This window comes from Amblyomma mixtum, chromosome 10, assembly GCF_055824585.1.
Source record: "Amblyomma mixtum isolate Tamu chromosome 10, ASM5582458v1, whole genome shotgun sequence".
Lineage (NCBI taxonomy): Eukaryota > Metazoa > Arthropoda > Arachnida > Ixodida > Ixodidae > Amblyomma > Amblyomma mixtum.
This window is the reverse complement of record NC_143021.1, coordinates 115249236-115264814: the sequence shown is the minus strand read 5'-3', so window position 1 is coordinate 115264814 and position 15579 is coordinate 115249236. Positions and strand designations below refer to the sequence as shown.

The window sequence follows — 15579 nt, the reverse complement described above, 5'->3', positions numbered from 1 at the left end:
TGAACACAGAATTTCTATGGTCAAGTTCCGGAATTAATGTATTTGCAACTTACTTTTCCAAGCTTCTGAGACGGCTTGGGAAAGCGAAAGTGCGGCGCATATGTTGCAGCCCTTTCAGCCTTTGCGTCTTTGTCCCGTTGTGTGTTTTATAATCACCAATGCTTGCAGCTTCAAGAGTATAATTTTGGTGGCTGTCTGTGGCGTTGCAAGTCTGTAAATACCTGAAATATTTTGAGTGCGCTTACAGCAACATTGCCTCAAAAGGCAAGGTCAGTAGTAGTAGTAGTAGTAGTAGTAGTAGTAGTAGTAGTAGTAGTAGTAGTAGTAGGCCTTTATTCGGTCATAATTCACAGGCCGAGTATGTCGACCGCCTGGGCGATCAGAAGTCGCTGTTCTTCCTCCCCTTCAGCGCCAAGCCAGTCGAGCCAGGTGGTGACGGATAGAGAACGTCGGGGGTAGGAACGCGACTGCTGAGCAGCCGGGCAATAGAAGAGGCAATGGGCCAGGTCCACATACATGCAGGGGCAGTTGGAACAGGAAGGGTCCGATCGATAGCGACAGAGAAAGAGACTGGACGGGGTAATGACTGCGTTCATTTGGATGTGCCGAAGAAGGCGAGCCTCCGGCACCGTGATAGATGAGAGGGAGGGTAAAGGCATTTTTTGAGGCGCAGCGCGAGGTAGACCTCTTTTACGGCGCGGCGAAGGGTGAGTCTCCCACCGTCCTCCGTGGGATTGGGCCAGGGAATCAACGGTGCCCGGAAAAGTGTGTCGCGGACGAGCTGATGGGCCAGCTCATTGCCGTCAATCCCTGAATTTCCTGGGGCCCAGCGGAGGAAAACGATATGATATGATTTATTTCCGTCAAAGCGGTAGGGGCTTGAACAAAAGTGAAAAATAGTTCACTTGACGAGGTTCAAGCCCCTCTTTACAAGGCATCCAACGGTTGCGCAACGTAGTGATTAATTTTCCGGACACACTTTACACACAAAAAAAATGAATGTGCAAAGCCACTGCACGAACTGAAGCAAAATAACAAAATAAGAATATTGCATTTTCATGTCGGAAGATAGCATAGGCACAATACATATATAAAGAGCAGGAAAAAATATACATCATCATTATACAATTCTTAGTGAAGGTACCATCCCTATTATGACGAACAAAAAAGTCTTCAACATTGACATGCTAATATTTTCTAAATGGATGTTATTACTGTGAAGATAGTTAAGTAACGATGGAAGGGAATACTCTAACATTTGACGGCTAAAATTTGTACGCAAAAAAGGAACCGTCCAAATTTCTGGAGACCGAGACGTCAACCTGCCTTCTCTTAATTTTAAGTTTGCTATGGATGGAATAAGAGCCTCCTCGCTATGAAGATCTTGCTTATATCTTCTGGCCAAGGTGAAATAATAGAGGCTATGTATGGAAAGTATTTGGAATTTCGTGAAAAGGCTTCTGGTGTGTGTATTTGCCGATGGAAAGGTGCAGCGCGGAGACCGCTCGTTCGACTTCCTGTTGGAGAGAAGGAGTTAGGGCGCGTTTCTGTATGTGGTGTATAGCGGCTTGTGAGTCTGAATAGACTGTGTACTCTTGGAGAGAGGGAAGGAGAGCAAATGAGTGGATGGCATGCAAAATGGCCAGGACCTCGAGGGACAATACTTCCGGAGGGTGTAGATACGGCCCGCTGGTGTGGGTTTCAGGAGCGGGGAGGTGTGGATGGTACAGGGCGTAGCCGCAGGAACCTCGAGGAGCCACGAAGGAGACATTCGTGTAGGCTACAACCTGGGTATTATAGAGAGGGGAATGGTGCTGCGCGCCCGCATGACGGGGGACATGTTGGTCGGGATGAGGAGGATACGAAGATTGGGAGCCGGGGTGGGTATATTTAAGGTACGCGGGGAGAAGGGAATGGGCGAGATCCCCGCTTGAGTCAGTAACTACTGACCCTGATGGGTAAGGGAAAGCCGGGCAAGCTGCGAGTCACGATGGAGAGTGAGAAGAGAATGGAGAGGATGTAAGAGGCCTGTGGCAAAGAGCTTAGCGGTAGAGGTAGTGACAGGAAGGTTGAGAGCAGGCAAGGTCATATCCACACTATGTATTAGTGAAAAAATTGCCGACGATTACGTTACTTCCTAATGCGAAATTTTAGCGCAGCTCATCAGCTGTTTCAGCTTTTCGATAGATCGAGGCAAAGAATTCTAGCTAGGCATGCATGTACAATTAAACAACTTGTTATTTTTTCACACATATTCCTTCTTCAAGAAACACTCCACTTACAGTTCTTGATTGTCATGAAGGAAGCTTTGTTGGTGGAGAAATAGATGGATATATGCTCGACCTGCTGCACCAATGCCTGGTTCTCGAAGACGAGTCTGCCCAAGTATTACTCGAGGTTGTCACAACTGTGGGAGCCGTTACTAGCGAGAGGAACAGGGTGTTCTCCCGCATAAGTGGTAAGAAATTCCCGCTTGTCTTTATGTCTACATCAAAGTCCCCACCCACCCTGGCAGGTGGCAGCGTTTTTGGCACAACGTTGTGAATGTCAAAGCATGCAGCGCACATCTTATCCACGTAGCTTAAAAGCACGACTGAGGTGTCCACTGTTCCAAGAAGGCAATTAGGCTCCTTCCCTCTGGTTCAGGTGTCCACCGAGATGTGTGCGACAGATACTGCGCATTTCCTTTCCTCAAAAACCGATGTAAAAATCTTACCCTCTGCTTTCAAAGTCTGCGCTCTATTGGTTTCGCAGCTGTGGGAGACAGATACTCCGCATTTCCTTTGCTCAAAAAAATACCGAAGACACTTTGGAAATTTTAAAGTGTGCTTGGCGAAAGCCTTGTGGTCAACCCACTGCCGCTTCCCCGAACCGCTTGGCGCGGAACGACTGGGCCGCTTCGGAGCCATGCGTCTCACTCCCTCGACTGCAACGAGACGTCTGGCGAAGGAGCTGCGGTGCAGCTGCCATCGCCGACGTGCGCGTTCTCGTTCTACCGCTACTGTGTGACGTCACGGTTGTTATGCAAAGCTATGCCCCCACTGGCGCGCCGGTTGCTAAGGAGGGGAGGAGGTTGCGCTTTTAGTTTGTCCTTTCCAAGCTCCCGCTCGATTGCTTCCACTGCTGGTTACAACAGACAACGGCGACGCCGCGAAACGCAGAAACGGGCGCCCATGAGCTGCGCTCTAAAATGTGTAGTGACGTCATCACTGTTTTGCTATGTGGTCACTGTGGGGTGTTTTATTATCCCCCTGAATGGTTGTGACATCACGATCCTTTCGACCAAATCAGATTTTTTTCCACACGCCAACAACTTAGGTGGTTTGTCCGCTGAACCGGCTAGCGGAGTTAGCTGCGTTCGGTGAAATGTTTGCCCACCAACTGACCCAACCGCCTGCGCCTCTTCTGCTGGTTCTTTCTAGCCAATTTTGCTGTTTCACTTCGAAAGTGGCACATGACAACCTATCTATGTGCGCATTATCTATTATACCCTGATGTGTAGGTAGAGAGCGGTCTTTTGCATTTTATTCATGTATATTGTCGCGACGGATTATTTGACGCGGTACGCTGAGACAACGGCGCTTCCAAACGGAACTGCTGTCGAAGTAGCTACGTTTTTTGTACAAAACATCGTGCTGCGTCATGGGGCTCCGGCGGTTATCATTACTGACCGTGGAGCTGCTTTCACGGCCCGCTTGACTCAGGCAGTCCTAGATCTGACCCACACCAGCCATAGGCGTACAACAGCGTACCACCCACAGACAAATGGTTTGGTGGAGCGCCTTAACAGAACCCTGGCCGACATACTCTCCATGTATGTGGATATGGAACATAAAACGTGGGACCAAATTCTCCCATACGTAACGTTCGCTTACAATACGGCCCTGCAGGAGACAACGCGGCTCACGCCCTTCCAGCTTGTCTTCGGTCGTCCAGTTGTTACTTCTTTGGATGCCATGTTGCCCGTCGACCCTCAGTGTGACCTAGAGCCAGATCTTGACGTCGCCACTTTCGTTCAGCGGGCTGAAGAAGCACGTCAACTGGCCAGGCAGCGAATACACCGTCAACAGCATGTCGACGCTGACCGCTACAATCTCGGACGGCGATTTGTTACGTACGAACCAGGCGACCATGTGTGGGTTTGGACACCAGTTCGTCGCCGTGGGTTGTCCGAAAAACTACTGCGCCGATACTTCGGACCTTACCGAGTTCTTCGCCGCATTAGCGACGTGACGTACGAAGTTTCACCGACAACCCCAAGCCGCCCATCGCGCAGACCACCGCATCCGGATGTTGTGCACGTCGTTCGTATGAAGCCGTACTACGACCGTCCTGCTGATTGCACTTTGAGTGCCACCGGTTCTGTGTCCTGATAGCTGTGTTTAACTTTCCGTGTCCAACCCATTTTCCAAAAACGTAGCTACTTCGACAGCAGTTCCGTTTGCAAGCGCCGTTGTCTCAGCGTACCGCGTCAAATAATCCGTCGCGACAGCAATCCAACGTTTTCCAGTGGATGACTTCGGGAAAGGGCCGAGTAGGTCCATTCCCACTTGTTGGAAAGGCGTCTTCGGAGGCGCTATGGGATGAAGAAATCCTGCGGGTTTTAAGGGAGGAGACTTACGGCGCTGGCAGTCGCGACATGTTTTGACGTATGTCCGCACTGATGGAAGTAATTTGGGCCAGTAGTACCTCTGCCGAATCCTCGCTAAGGTACGACTGACCTCCAGGTGGCCGGCAGATGGTTCGTCGTGGCAAGCGCTCAAGATATCAGGTCGCAACTGGGACGGGACTACGAGCAGAAATGTTGCGGTGTTGCTCTCAAAGTTGCGCTTGTAGAGGACGCCGTTCTGCAGAGTAAAAGATTTGAGCCCATGAAGAAAAACACGAGGAACGCGGGGACCATCGCAGCCTTCCAGGTACGCGATGAGCGGCGCTAACTCTGGGTCCTCCCTTTGAAGCTGCGCCATATCGGTTGCGCTAACCGCACCAAGGAAAGAGAAGTCTTCAGTGATTTCCGGGGAAGCCAGGTCCACTGGCGCGCGTGATAAACAATCCGCATCTTGGTGCTTCCGCCCCGACTTGTACACGACCGTTACGTCGTACTCCTGCAAACGGAGGCTCTACCTCGCCAACCGCCCAGATGGATCTTTTAGGCTGGCCAGCCAGCATAACGAGTGGTGGTCGCTGACAACGCGAAAGGGTCTTCCGTAAAGGTATGGGCGGAACTTACTGATGGCCCAGACTACCGCAAGACATTCTTTCTCAGTCGTTGAATAATTGCATTCCGAGCGCGAAAGTGTACGGCTTGCGTAAGCGATGACTCGTTCGGCGCCATCCTGCCACTGTACCAGGACCGCCCCAAGGCCTACGTTGCTAGCATCATTGTGTATGTGGGTTGCTGCGGCGTCATCGAAATGGGCGAGTATCGGTGGACGTTGCAGGCGTTGTCGGAGCTCCACGAAAGCATCCTCTTGGTCGCTTCCCCACAAGAAGGGTGTGTCATCTGTGGTCAATATTTTATGTACCACAGTCCAACCCTGTTCGAGTAGTACTATTTGGACACCTAAAATACGAAAGAAATAGATATATAATACTCTTACCTCATTCCCCCTTACCATATTTAATGCCAGTGGGCCCTGCATGCGTGAGCAGGCTTGAACTATTCATTACTGCGTGTAATCTTTAATTTATATGGTCATCAAATTATGAAAGCATCGTATAAATGATTTTTTATTACCGATGTCTTAAGCATTTAATACATGCACGTGTGTTGCGTCGCGTCGCGGGATACTAGTGGATTAAATGTCGCAGGCGAACAGCGTCCTCTTATCATTGAGTTCTTTTATGAGATAATGGAACGATATTTTTTACAGCAGCATTAGCACAAGATCATCTTTGCCTGTCATTGCATCGAGGCCTACCCGTTCATAATCGCGTGCAGTATCTGCGTTCCAGTGGTCCCCAATTCACTGCACAGAAATTCATACTTCATTCAATGCTTTTTTCACCCAGGGGAACCTCAAGCTAATGCGCGCATTTGCGCATACGCCGTTCTAAGGTTAACAGCGGATATGGTAGTAATTGATTTGCTTGACTGTAAATGAATATTCATCATCATCATCATCATCATCAGCCTGACTACACCCACTGCAGGGCAAAGGCCTCTCCCATGTCTCTCCAATTAACCCTGTCCTTTGTCAGTTGCCGCCACTGTATCCCCGCAAACTTCTTAATCTCATCCGCCCACCTAAGTTTCTGCCGTCCCCTGCTACGTTTGCTTTCTCTTGGAATCCACTCCGTTACCCTTAAGGACCAGCGGTTATCTTGCCTTCGCATTACATGCCCTGCCCAAGGCCATTTCTTCCTCTTGATTTCAACTAAGAATGAATATTCACTCTAATAAAATACTATAAAGAATATAAAGTACTTTATCAGCTTTCCAGAAAAATTACCCAATTGTTTTTCTGACCTAGTAATCTACATGTAGTTATGGAATTCACTCTGTTGTTGCAGTATAGGCCGCAAAAGTGATCATTTATTTTCAAAATCACATTTTCAAAAATCAACGCTTACCTCTGTGTCGGCAAAGCTTTGCCTTTGTGCCCGCAAAGCGTTGCAAAACTAATGTAATTTGCTCCTGCGGTACCATACGTCAAAAAACCCGAAATGCTTGTAATGGTTGTGACCTGTGAACTGCTTTGTAGTGTCGACAAAAAGAAAGCACGTTAAGATTTCTTGCATTACTTTTTCTGAAGTAATTGAAATATACTTTCACCACATTTATTGAGCTTGTCGTAATGTTTTTAATCATTTTGCAGTTATTTTTTTTTTGCTTTCCTAAAGGGGATCTCCCAGAGAGTGTTAGTTTTGAAGTCTAAAAACTGCAAAACAGCTGCGTCAGGTAGTTCATGGGTTATTTTTAAGTTTCTTAAGTAGGGTTCAGCGATAGTAGTCAAGACCGATAGTAGTCAAGACCCAAAGGGGGAAACCCGCCGCCGAAAGTAGGCTAATCTGATTTTGAAAACTGCTTTGCATCTGATGCGGGCACGACTTTTTGAGACTGGATTCCATACAGTGCGACGCCGTGCTTCTTTTGACAGTCTTCGAGTGTGCTGAATTATAAGGCAGGAAGTCCTTTTTTTGCAGGACGGTAATAGCCCCAGCAAACGTGCCTCTCAGAATGTTAAGCCCCACCTCGATGGACACTTCCGAGGCGTACACGCGAAGCGCCTACGCGCATGGCGTACGCTGGAGCCTGTCTGCGCATGCGCAAGACGCGACGCGCGAGCAGGCGCGAGCGAGGCGCAGATACATGTGATGTCAGATATCGGCGCCTGCGCCCGAGCGCTCGCGCGCGCGTCCGAAGCGGAGTCCGGTTTACAACAATGGGAGGGCCGCGGGGATCTCGGGGACTTTTTTCTTCACTGCTGGAACCTCTTTCCGGTTCCCCGAAGTTTTCTTGGAATCCTCGCAGCTCCCTAACCATCTTTTGTTCACGGCTTGACATTTTTTTCAGTCGACTCGCGAGGGGGAGCGAGCCAGCACCAGGAGCATGGAGGTACAGGCGCGGACAAAAGTAAACGAAGCACGCAACTGTCTTCGAATATTTTTCTCGCGTCACCTAATTGAAATTTCCAGCAGTGGTACGCGCATGCTGGTAGCGAAGGTTGGTGGGCTTTCTTGTAGACAAACAACGCTTCTTCATTACCAATGGAGGAAGCGTGATTGCACTTCGAACGCAATAGCGTGCTCCGTTTACTTATGGCCGCGCCTGTACATGCCACTTTTCGACGCCCGTCGCGGCGCGTGCTTGGCGCGCAGGCGCTTCGCGTGTACGCCTCGGAAGTTTCCATCGAGGTGGGGCTTTAGTTTCAAGTCTAAAAACTGCAAAACAGCTGCGTCAGGCAGCTAATGGTTAAAGTGGATCTGCTAGGTATATTTGACAGCGGCCGTAATCGATCCATTTAGTTTTCGCCTTTGCCGTCCTCTGAATGCGGATGTGCCTCGGCCACTGTGGCGCTCCCAGGAGGCGGAACAGAAGCAAGGCACCAGCGAGGACTGTCTGCACCTGAACGTGTGGACTCCGTGCACGGCCATCTCGGAGCCTGGCTGCCGCCGCACAGTGCTCGTGTTCTTCGCCTCTCGCGAATTCCAGAGCGGGGACAACAACGCGTACGATGGCCGCTGGCTGGCGGGCCTCGGACAGCTGGTCGTCGTGGCACCCAACTTCAGGCTGGGGGCGTTCGGCTTTCTCAATGCCGGCAAGTTACCGCGTGCCAGAGCGCTGGTTGAGCCTGCGTGCTCGTCGGAGAGGTTCCATGGGGATTAGTATTTGAAAAATGCAAGCAAAAAAATTGGCTGTGGCTTAGCTAAGGTTAAGCCTGGATAACCGAAAAGCTCTCGCTGCTTTTCAGCCAACTCCCAAGCTACCACTTCTGGATCGGTGTTTCTGCGCCGCCCGACGATTGCTTCTTTTTCTCCTTCCATGGCGAGTGTCTGCGCCTGTTCTATGGCCAAGCGCGCCTTATATACCCCTCCTTTCAAAGGCGCACGGCTGCGGCGAAAGGTCAGACGGTGACGAAGATGGCCGCCTCTTCTATGGCCGCCGCCGCCGCTCACGCGTTCTCGCAACGCCTTGCGAAAGAACCTTCCCCTCTTGGGACGGCGGCGGCGACCGCGTGGCAGTAGCGAAGGGTAAACACGGTGGCGAGGAGGAGAAGCGGCGACGCTCCGACGACGGAGTCAGCGCGTGGCGGCGACGACGGCTGCGGCAGCAGCGGCCACCTGCGCTCCGCCTGACGTCGCCTGGTTGCGCGCATGCGCAGCTGTGGCTAAAATTGATCACGGCGCACGCCAGACCCGGTGTTGACCAGCCTAGTGAAGCTTTTCGCTTCAAAAAATCGGCAGTGTTTTAGCTGTGGTTAAACCTGGGGGATTGCGAAAGTAACGAGGAGAGAGAGAGAAAGGCGACGGAGAGAGGGTAGCAGCGGCGGCGACCCCGGCACGCTAGCTATGCGCCGCTACTGCGCATGCGCAACTGGCGAGCGCGGCGGCGGCATCTCCCAGTCACCCGTGCAGCGACGGCGGCGGCGCGCCAGCTGTGCGCCGTGTGACGTCACTGCTCCTCGCGCATGCGCAGTACGGCCTTTCGTCAGCTCCGCGAAATGGCTCGGTGACTTGCGTAGTGTTGCTTTCACAACAAAAATGCAGATCGTCAGAAAAGCAATGCCAGCGGCGGCGGCGGTCGGCCAAGTGTAAAGCCTGAAAAAAAAACCGAAATCTATCGGGCTTTCATGTCGCACATCATCATCAGCCTGACTACACCCACTGCAGGGCAAAGGCCTCTCCCATGCCTCTCCAATTAACCCTGTCCTTTGCTAGTTGCCGCCACTGTATCCCCGCAAACTTCTTAATCTCATCCGCCCACCTAACTTTCTGCCGTCCCCTGCTACGTTTGCTTTCTCTTGGAATCCACTCCGTTACCCTTAAGGACCAGCGGTTATCTTGCCTTCGCATTACATGCCCTGCCCAAGCCCACTTCTTCCTCTTGATTTCAACTAGGATGTCATTAACCCGCGTTTGTTCCCTCACCCACTCCGCCCTCTTCCGATCTCTTAACGTTACACCTATCATTTTCCTTTCCATAGCTCGCTGCGTTGTTCTTAACTTAAGCTGGACCCTCTTTGTTAGCCTCCACGTTTCTGCCCCATAGGTGAGTACCGGTAGGATACAGCTGTTATATACTTTTCTCTTCATGGATATTGGTAAGCTACCATTCATGACCTGAGAGAACCTGCCATACGCGCTCCACCCCATTCTTATTCTTCTAGTTATTTCCCTGCAATGTGAAAGGGAACAGGTGCCTGCAATGTGAAAGGGAACATCCTGTTTGAACAAAACGACGATTATGTTCGTTATTACACTGCAGAAATTAAAAATTAATTTAGGGTTGTTATACGTCAAGAGCAAAATTTTTTTGTTGCGCAAGCAACACTACGCGAGTCGCCGAGTCATTTCACGGAGCTGACGCAAGGTCATACTGCGCATGCGCGAGGACGGCGCACAGCTGGCGGGCCGCCGCCGTCGCTGCGCGGGTGACTCAGAGGTGCCGCCGCCGCGCTCGCCAGTTGCGCATGCGCAGTACCGGCGCATGGCTAGCGTGCCGGGGCCGCCGCAGCTGCCGCGCCCTCTCCATCGCCTCTCCCTCCTCGTTGCTTTCGCAATCCTCCAGGTTTAACCAGGCTAAACCACTGCCAATTTTTTCAAAAAGAAAAGAATGTTCTTGTCACCCATGATTATGAAGCAATCATTATTGATTTCTCAAACCTCGTTCCATTTCATTTTTGAGGAACCTTTGCAACTTTGGTAGCGTTCGAATCGAGCGTTGAATATCTAAAACATTCTGGAGAGTTTTCGACCTGAGTGAAATTTGTAGAAATGTACTCGATAACTCGAAATGCGTCTACTGCGAAGCCTTCGAGACCTTCCTGTGCATAATCACAACTACCACAAATTGGTCACTGAGAATATACATGATGTCCCAGCTAACTTGGACCAAGATTTATAAAAAAAACTAAGTGTTCTTCAGAACTGAAACCGCGTGGATGTTGTTAGGGTTTATCTAAAGTTACAGTACCATTTTTTCGCTCGTCGTATTTGAATAATTAGTCGAGATAAATAAATTAACTTTTTAAATATAGCTTGAAACGTTCAGGCGTCAATAGGAAAGTTGTGGAGTTCCAGAAATATTGTCCAACCCAGGCACTTCCAACGAGATAGAATTAGCGTGACCGTTTTTATTCGGAAAAAACGAAAGCCCGCGAAGTTTAAGAAATACCACGTGACGGTGCGCTCCGTGCGCCCGGATGCGCCGCGATTACAGCGCTCTCATCCGCGCTTTGTAAAAACATCACTAGCTTCGCACCATTCGTGCTTCCCAAGACAGGGCTTCGCGTTGCGCTTGGTTCCAAGATAAGCGCTAATGGGTTCGGGCGGCAATCGAAAAAAAGCGCGGCTCCTCTTCTTCAGCGTCATTCATAAGACGTGTGGGATATACGAATATCTTTCACCGCCCCCGCGCCGAGTCACAAGATGAGCGCGCATGCCGCCGGGCGAGGGGAGAGGGGGCACGCGGCCACTCTCTTCATTCCCAGCTCGGACGTGACGTCACGCTCACTCACTGGCGTCTTAGGGAAGGGGTGAACGACTCTCCTTGAAGGCAACCGATTGCCCAAGGGGGTGGCAGTGTCATAGGGGTTAAAAGGAGAGCTCGCGGGGGAACGTCTCTCTCTCTCGCTCGCCGCGGTGCTGCTGCCGCTTTGCCCCGCCGACGTCCTTCCTGCCCGCGACTCCCGGGCTATCCAACGCCGGTCGACGACGACTTGGTAAGCTGCTGAACCTTATATTATCGGATAGAACATTCTTCCGCAGTGTGCTTTGCCTTGCGCTAGGTTAATAAACTGTTTCCTAGCGTACTCTGTCGTTGCCTATTTCGTCCGAACCCGCCGTGGCTGTGACTCTGCGCCACGGGTTGGGGACACGAGTCTCGCGTACGAGAAACGCCTGCGTGTAGCCGGCACGGAAGCTCTCCTTCCCGGCCGGCTGGACGCGGAGTGACCCCATAGCCGTTATCAGGCTTGTTACATGCGTCTTTGCTTGTTGGGATCTTGCTGCCAAATTCAAACTCATGAGATTGTCACTCATGATATTATCATGAGATTGTCACGTGAGAGCGCAGTTATCGCCGCAGAAACAGGAGCCGTGCTTTCTTTTAACTGCCGCCCGTACCCGCTGGCGCTTATCTTGGAACCAAGCACAACGCGAAGCTCTGTCTTGGGCAGCACGAAAGGCGCGAAGCGAGTGATGTTTTTTACAAAGTACGGATGAGAGCGCTGTAATCGCGGCGCATCCGGGCGCACGTGGAGCGCTGTCACGTGGTATTTTTAAAACCGCAGGCTTTTGTTTTTCCCAAATAAAAACGGCCACACAAAGTCTGTCTTGTTCGAAGTGCCTGGGTTGGACATTATTTGTTAAGCTTCGCAACTTTCCTATTTGAAGCTATATTTAAAAAGTTAATTTATTTATCCCAACTAAATATTCAAATAGAAGGAGCGAAAAAAAATGGTCCTGTAACTTCAGATAAACCCTAACAACATCCACACGATTTCAGTTCTAAAGAACGCTTAGTTTTTTTTATAAATCTTGGTCCAAGTTATCTGGGACGCCCTGTATATGTGAAGAGCTCGGTAAGCAGGCAGTTGGATGCGCGGTGACTGTGTTTATCAGGTGTTAGCCACCGTCATATTTGGAGCGCAAGTGTAAATTACACAAAGTTCCACACTACCGCGACAATAAATAGTCGGAATAAAGAAAGTGTACTTTTGTTTGGGGCGCTTCGCGCAAGCACGAGAAATTAGATCATTTGCCCTGGGCTCCGTTTGCATTAGTCAGGGCCAACGCTCCTCCCGTACAACCTGTTGCTGCAAGCTTACTGAAAGTCTGAGAAGCGATAGCTTACCGCTACCCACATAGAAATTAGCTTTACAGCTCAAGAACCACAGCTGAAAGGGACTAACACTGCAAGAGTCACCGGGCCGGAGAAGTTTTCTTGAGGTCATGATGTCTGGGAAAGGGAAAAAAAGACCACAACTTTTATTTACTCTCCTAATTCCTGGGATCCGGTCGAGTAGAAACTTTGCCGGCAGTTGATTCATAAACAATGTTAACACGCAGTTCATGGGAAAATTTGCAGAATAGAAAATTGTTGTTCATGGGTGACGAAGAGAAAACTAAAGAGGAACAAAAACCCTTACAGCGAAGTCCGCCTTCTACCTCTTCATGCTAATCTTCAGTGCGCTTCTCCAGGGTTCATTGCGAACGAAGGAAAAAAAAGAGCGTTAGGGCTTTTAATAAAAGTAAACAGCCCTCTAAATATCTCATTGTTGTACCTTGTATGCACAAAGGCACCCGGAATATGCGGATGAATCTCCGTTGTTTATTCAGCGCCCGCCGGGCTATGCCCAGGATCAGTGGCAAATGATCTCGACCAAGTGGATGCGGAACAAAGCGCGCCAAAATGTTTTATTTATTTATTTATTTATTTATTTATTTATTTATTTATTTATTTATTTATTTATTTATTTATTTATTTATTTATTATTACGATCGACCCTTTTGCAAGGGTCGTTACAGAGAGGGTATAAAAATTTCATAGAAAAAGAGCGCTATTCACAAGCACTGAATACATCAGCATGGAACGGTACATTATTCAGTCACGCATCAAATGGCACTTTCAAGCAGGTGGTGATCCAGAGATAGTTCGAATTCATGCAGATCACTCTGTTCCACAACACTCATTGGCAAGTCATTCCACATTTCAACTGCATGGGGAAAGAAAGAATGTCTGAAAGTTTCACTACGGGCGTTGTACGGCTGAATTATCCGACTATGACTTGTTCTAGAACTCCGTTTTCCTGGTGCTTGTATGCATCCTTCCTTCTGAGGCTGTCCTTGGAGCATCTGGAATAATAGCTTCAGCCGATTTTTTCGTCTGCGTGTTTCTAATAAATCCAGCTAGGTTACAGGAAGACAGCACATCTGCAACTGAGTCTGTCCTTTGATATCGGCAGCAAATAAAGCGTACTACGTACCTCTGAACTCTTTCTAATGGTTTCTTTGAGTAATTCTGTAGCATTTGTAGCTTTGCGCTGTCGACAGAAATGCAGGAGGAGATAACTCACCCGCTCTCCGCATTGCATGCAAAGTCACCCAGCCACTACTCAATATCATGGAGATTCTAGGAAGAAGCAGGAGCTGTACGTTGGAGGCGTCCAAAGGCAATGCTGCGCAGGCGTCGACAGCGCGCCTGGGAACGTGGCCCTGGACGACCAGCGGCTGGCGCTCGAGTGGGTGGTGGCGCACATCGCCAGCTTCGGCGGCAACGCCAGCGACGTGGTGCTCATGGGGAGCGCCTCCGGGGCGTGGTCCATCGGCGCGCACATCACCGGGCGCGACCGCTTCTGGCGGCAGGCGCGGTTCTCCAAGGTCATCTTGCACGGCGAGGCGCCGCTCAGGAGGTACTACATGCGTTGCCTTTGCTTCTATAGCCTCGTTTACATGAAGCCGACTGCGGTGGATAGAGACAGGAGCCTCGTTAACGTGAACCCTACACTGGTGAGTCGAATCAGGGAATCGAGTTGAGCAAGGACAACCCAACTCGATGACTGCGTGTTTACATGAATTCGATTCTAGCGAGTCGAAACCGGTTCAAGTGAAGCGACATGAAGGGTCGAGCAACGCAGCGGGAAAGGGCAGTGGCAGCCCTCAAGATTCAGTTCAGTTTCAGTTTTATTTCCAGAAAAAAAATTCTGGTGGGACACCTGGGCTAAACGCTGCTTTTGTCAGCTTCACGAGGCCCAGGGCCCAGCATACAAGGCAGGGCAAGTCATACAGACATTGAAAAACAGCAAAATAAAGGAACATAAAAACATCAATACTTAAACACACAGCACAGAAAGACGTGTAAAATGCGGTAACAAGTAGAAACGTGTGTACAGTTTTGGAGTAATGTAAAAACTGCGAAAAACATACTTATGGATGATTTAAACACATTCAAAATCAAAATAAATAACATCAGTCCAACACGAGAGAGAGAAAAACAGAGCAAAAGAAAATAACAAACAGTTTATATAATGTGGTTACAATGGTTGTGTGATGTGAAACAAAAATATAAAGAAAATATAAAGAAAAATATTTAGGACAATGGAAAACAGTTATTCACCAGAACATCTATACGGATAAAGAGTACTGTCGCAACTGGTTAAGGCTGGGTTTGGTAACTTGCGAGTGTTTATTTAAAATTAACGGGAGCTTGTGCTTAAGGGACTGTAATTTGTAATTGGTGCGGAAACGGGGAATTTGCCACAAATTCCTACAAGCTACAATTGCTACAAGCCACCGTAGCACCGCTGTCTCGCAGGCGCGACGGCGCAAGCGAAAAACAGGTTCGCACTTCTCTCCCCTCCCGCCAACCCGACTCTTCAGCTCGATGCTTTTAGAAAGACGGGTCAGGAGAGTTAACTACAGTGAACTAGAAGTAACTCCTAGTTCACTATAGAGTTAACCTACCCCCTGCAGGCGAGTTAACTCTACTCGCTCTGCCGCTTATTTTACTCGACCCGACAGCGTTTACATGAACCTGAGAACTGGTTTTTTTACCCCACAAGCAAACTCGACTCGACTCTATCGAGGTCTTGTAAACAGGCCTAGGGAGTCGAGTTGTGTAAGGTCAGCCCGACTCGACGACTGCGCGTTTACATGAAGTAGATTTTAGCGAGTCGAGACTGGTTAAACTGCAGCGACACCAAGCGTCGAGCAGCGCAGCGGATGAGGGCAGTGGCAGCCTCCAAGTCTGCGGCTCGGCACCTATTTCTCGCAGGCCAGCGGCGAAAACAGGTTCGCATTTATCCTCTCCCTTCCCGCTAACCCTACTTCGGCTCGATTCGATTTACGCGATAACTGCTGTTGGGGTCGAGCGAGTCAACTCACCCCCTGCAGCGGAGTTGACTGGGCTCGCTCCGT

General features: G+C 49.7%; 1 protein-coding gene across 1 annotated transcript in view; it reads left to right on the top strand.

Moving 5' to 3' along the window:
• The window catches only part of LOC149326727 (acetylcholinesterase-like), a 61011-nt gene extending 52604 nt beyond the window's left edge, over positions 1-8407 (top strand). The window contains exon 7 of the mRNA XM_089564661.1: positions 8027-8407. Within this exon, the coding sequence (XP_089420787.1) occupies positions 8027-8329 (303 nt within the window). The 3' untranslated portion in view covers positions 8330-8407. The remainder of the gene's footprint in view (positions 1-8026) is intronic.
• The last annotated feature ends 7172 nt before the right edge of the window (positions 8408-15579 follow it).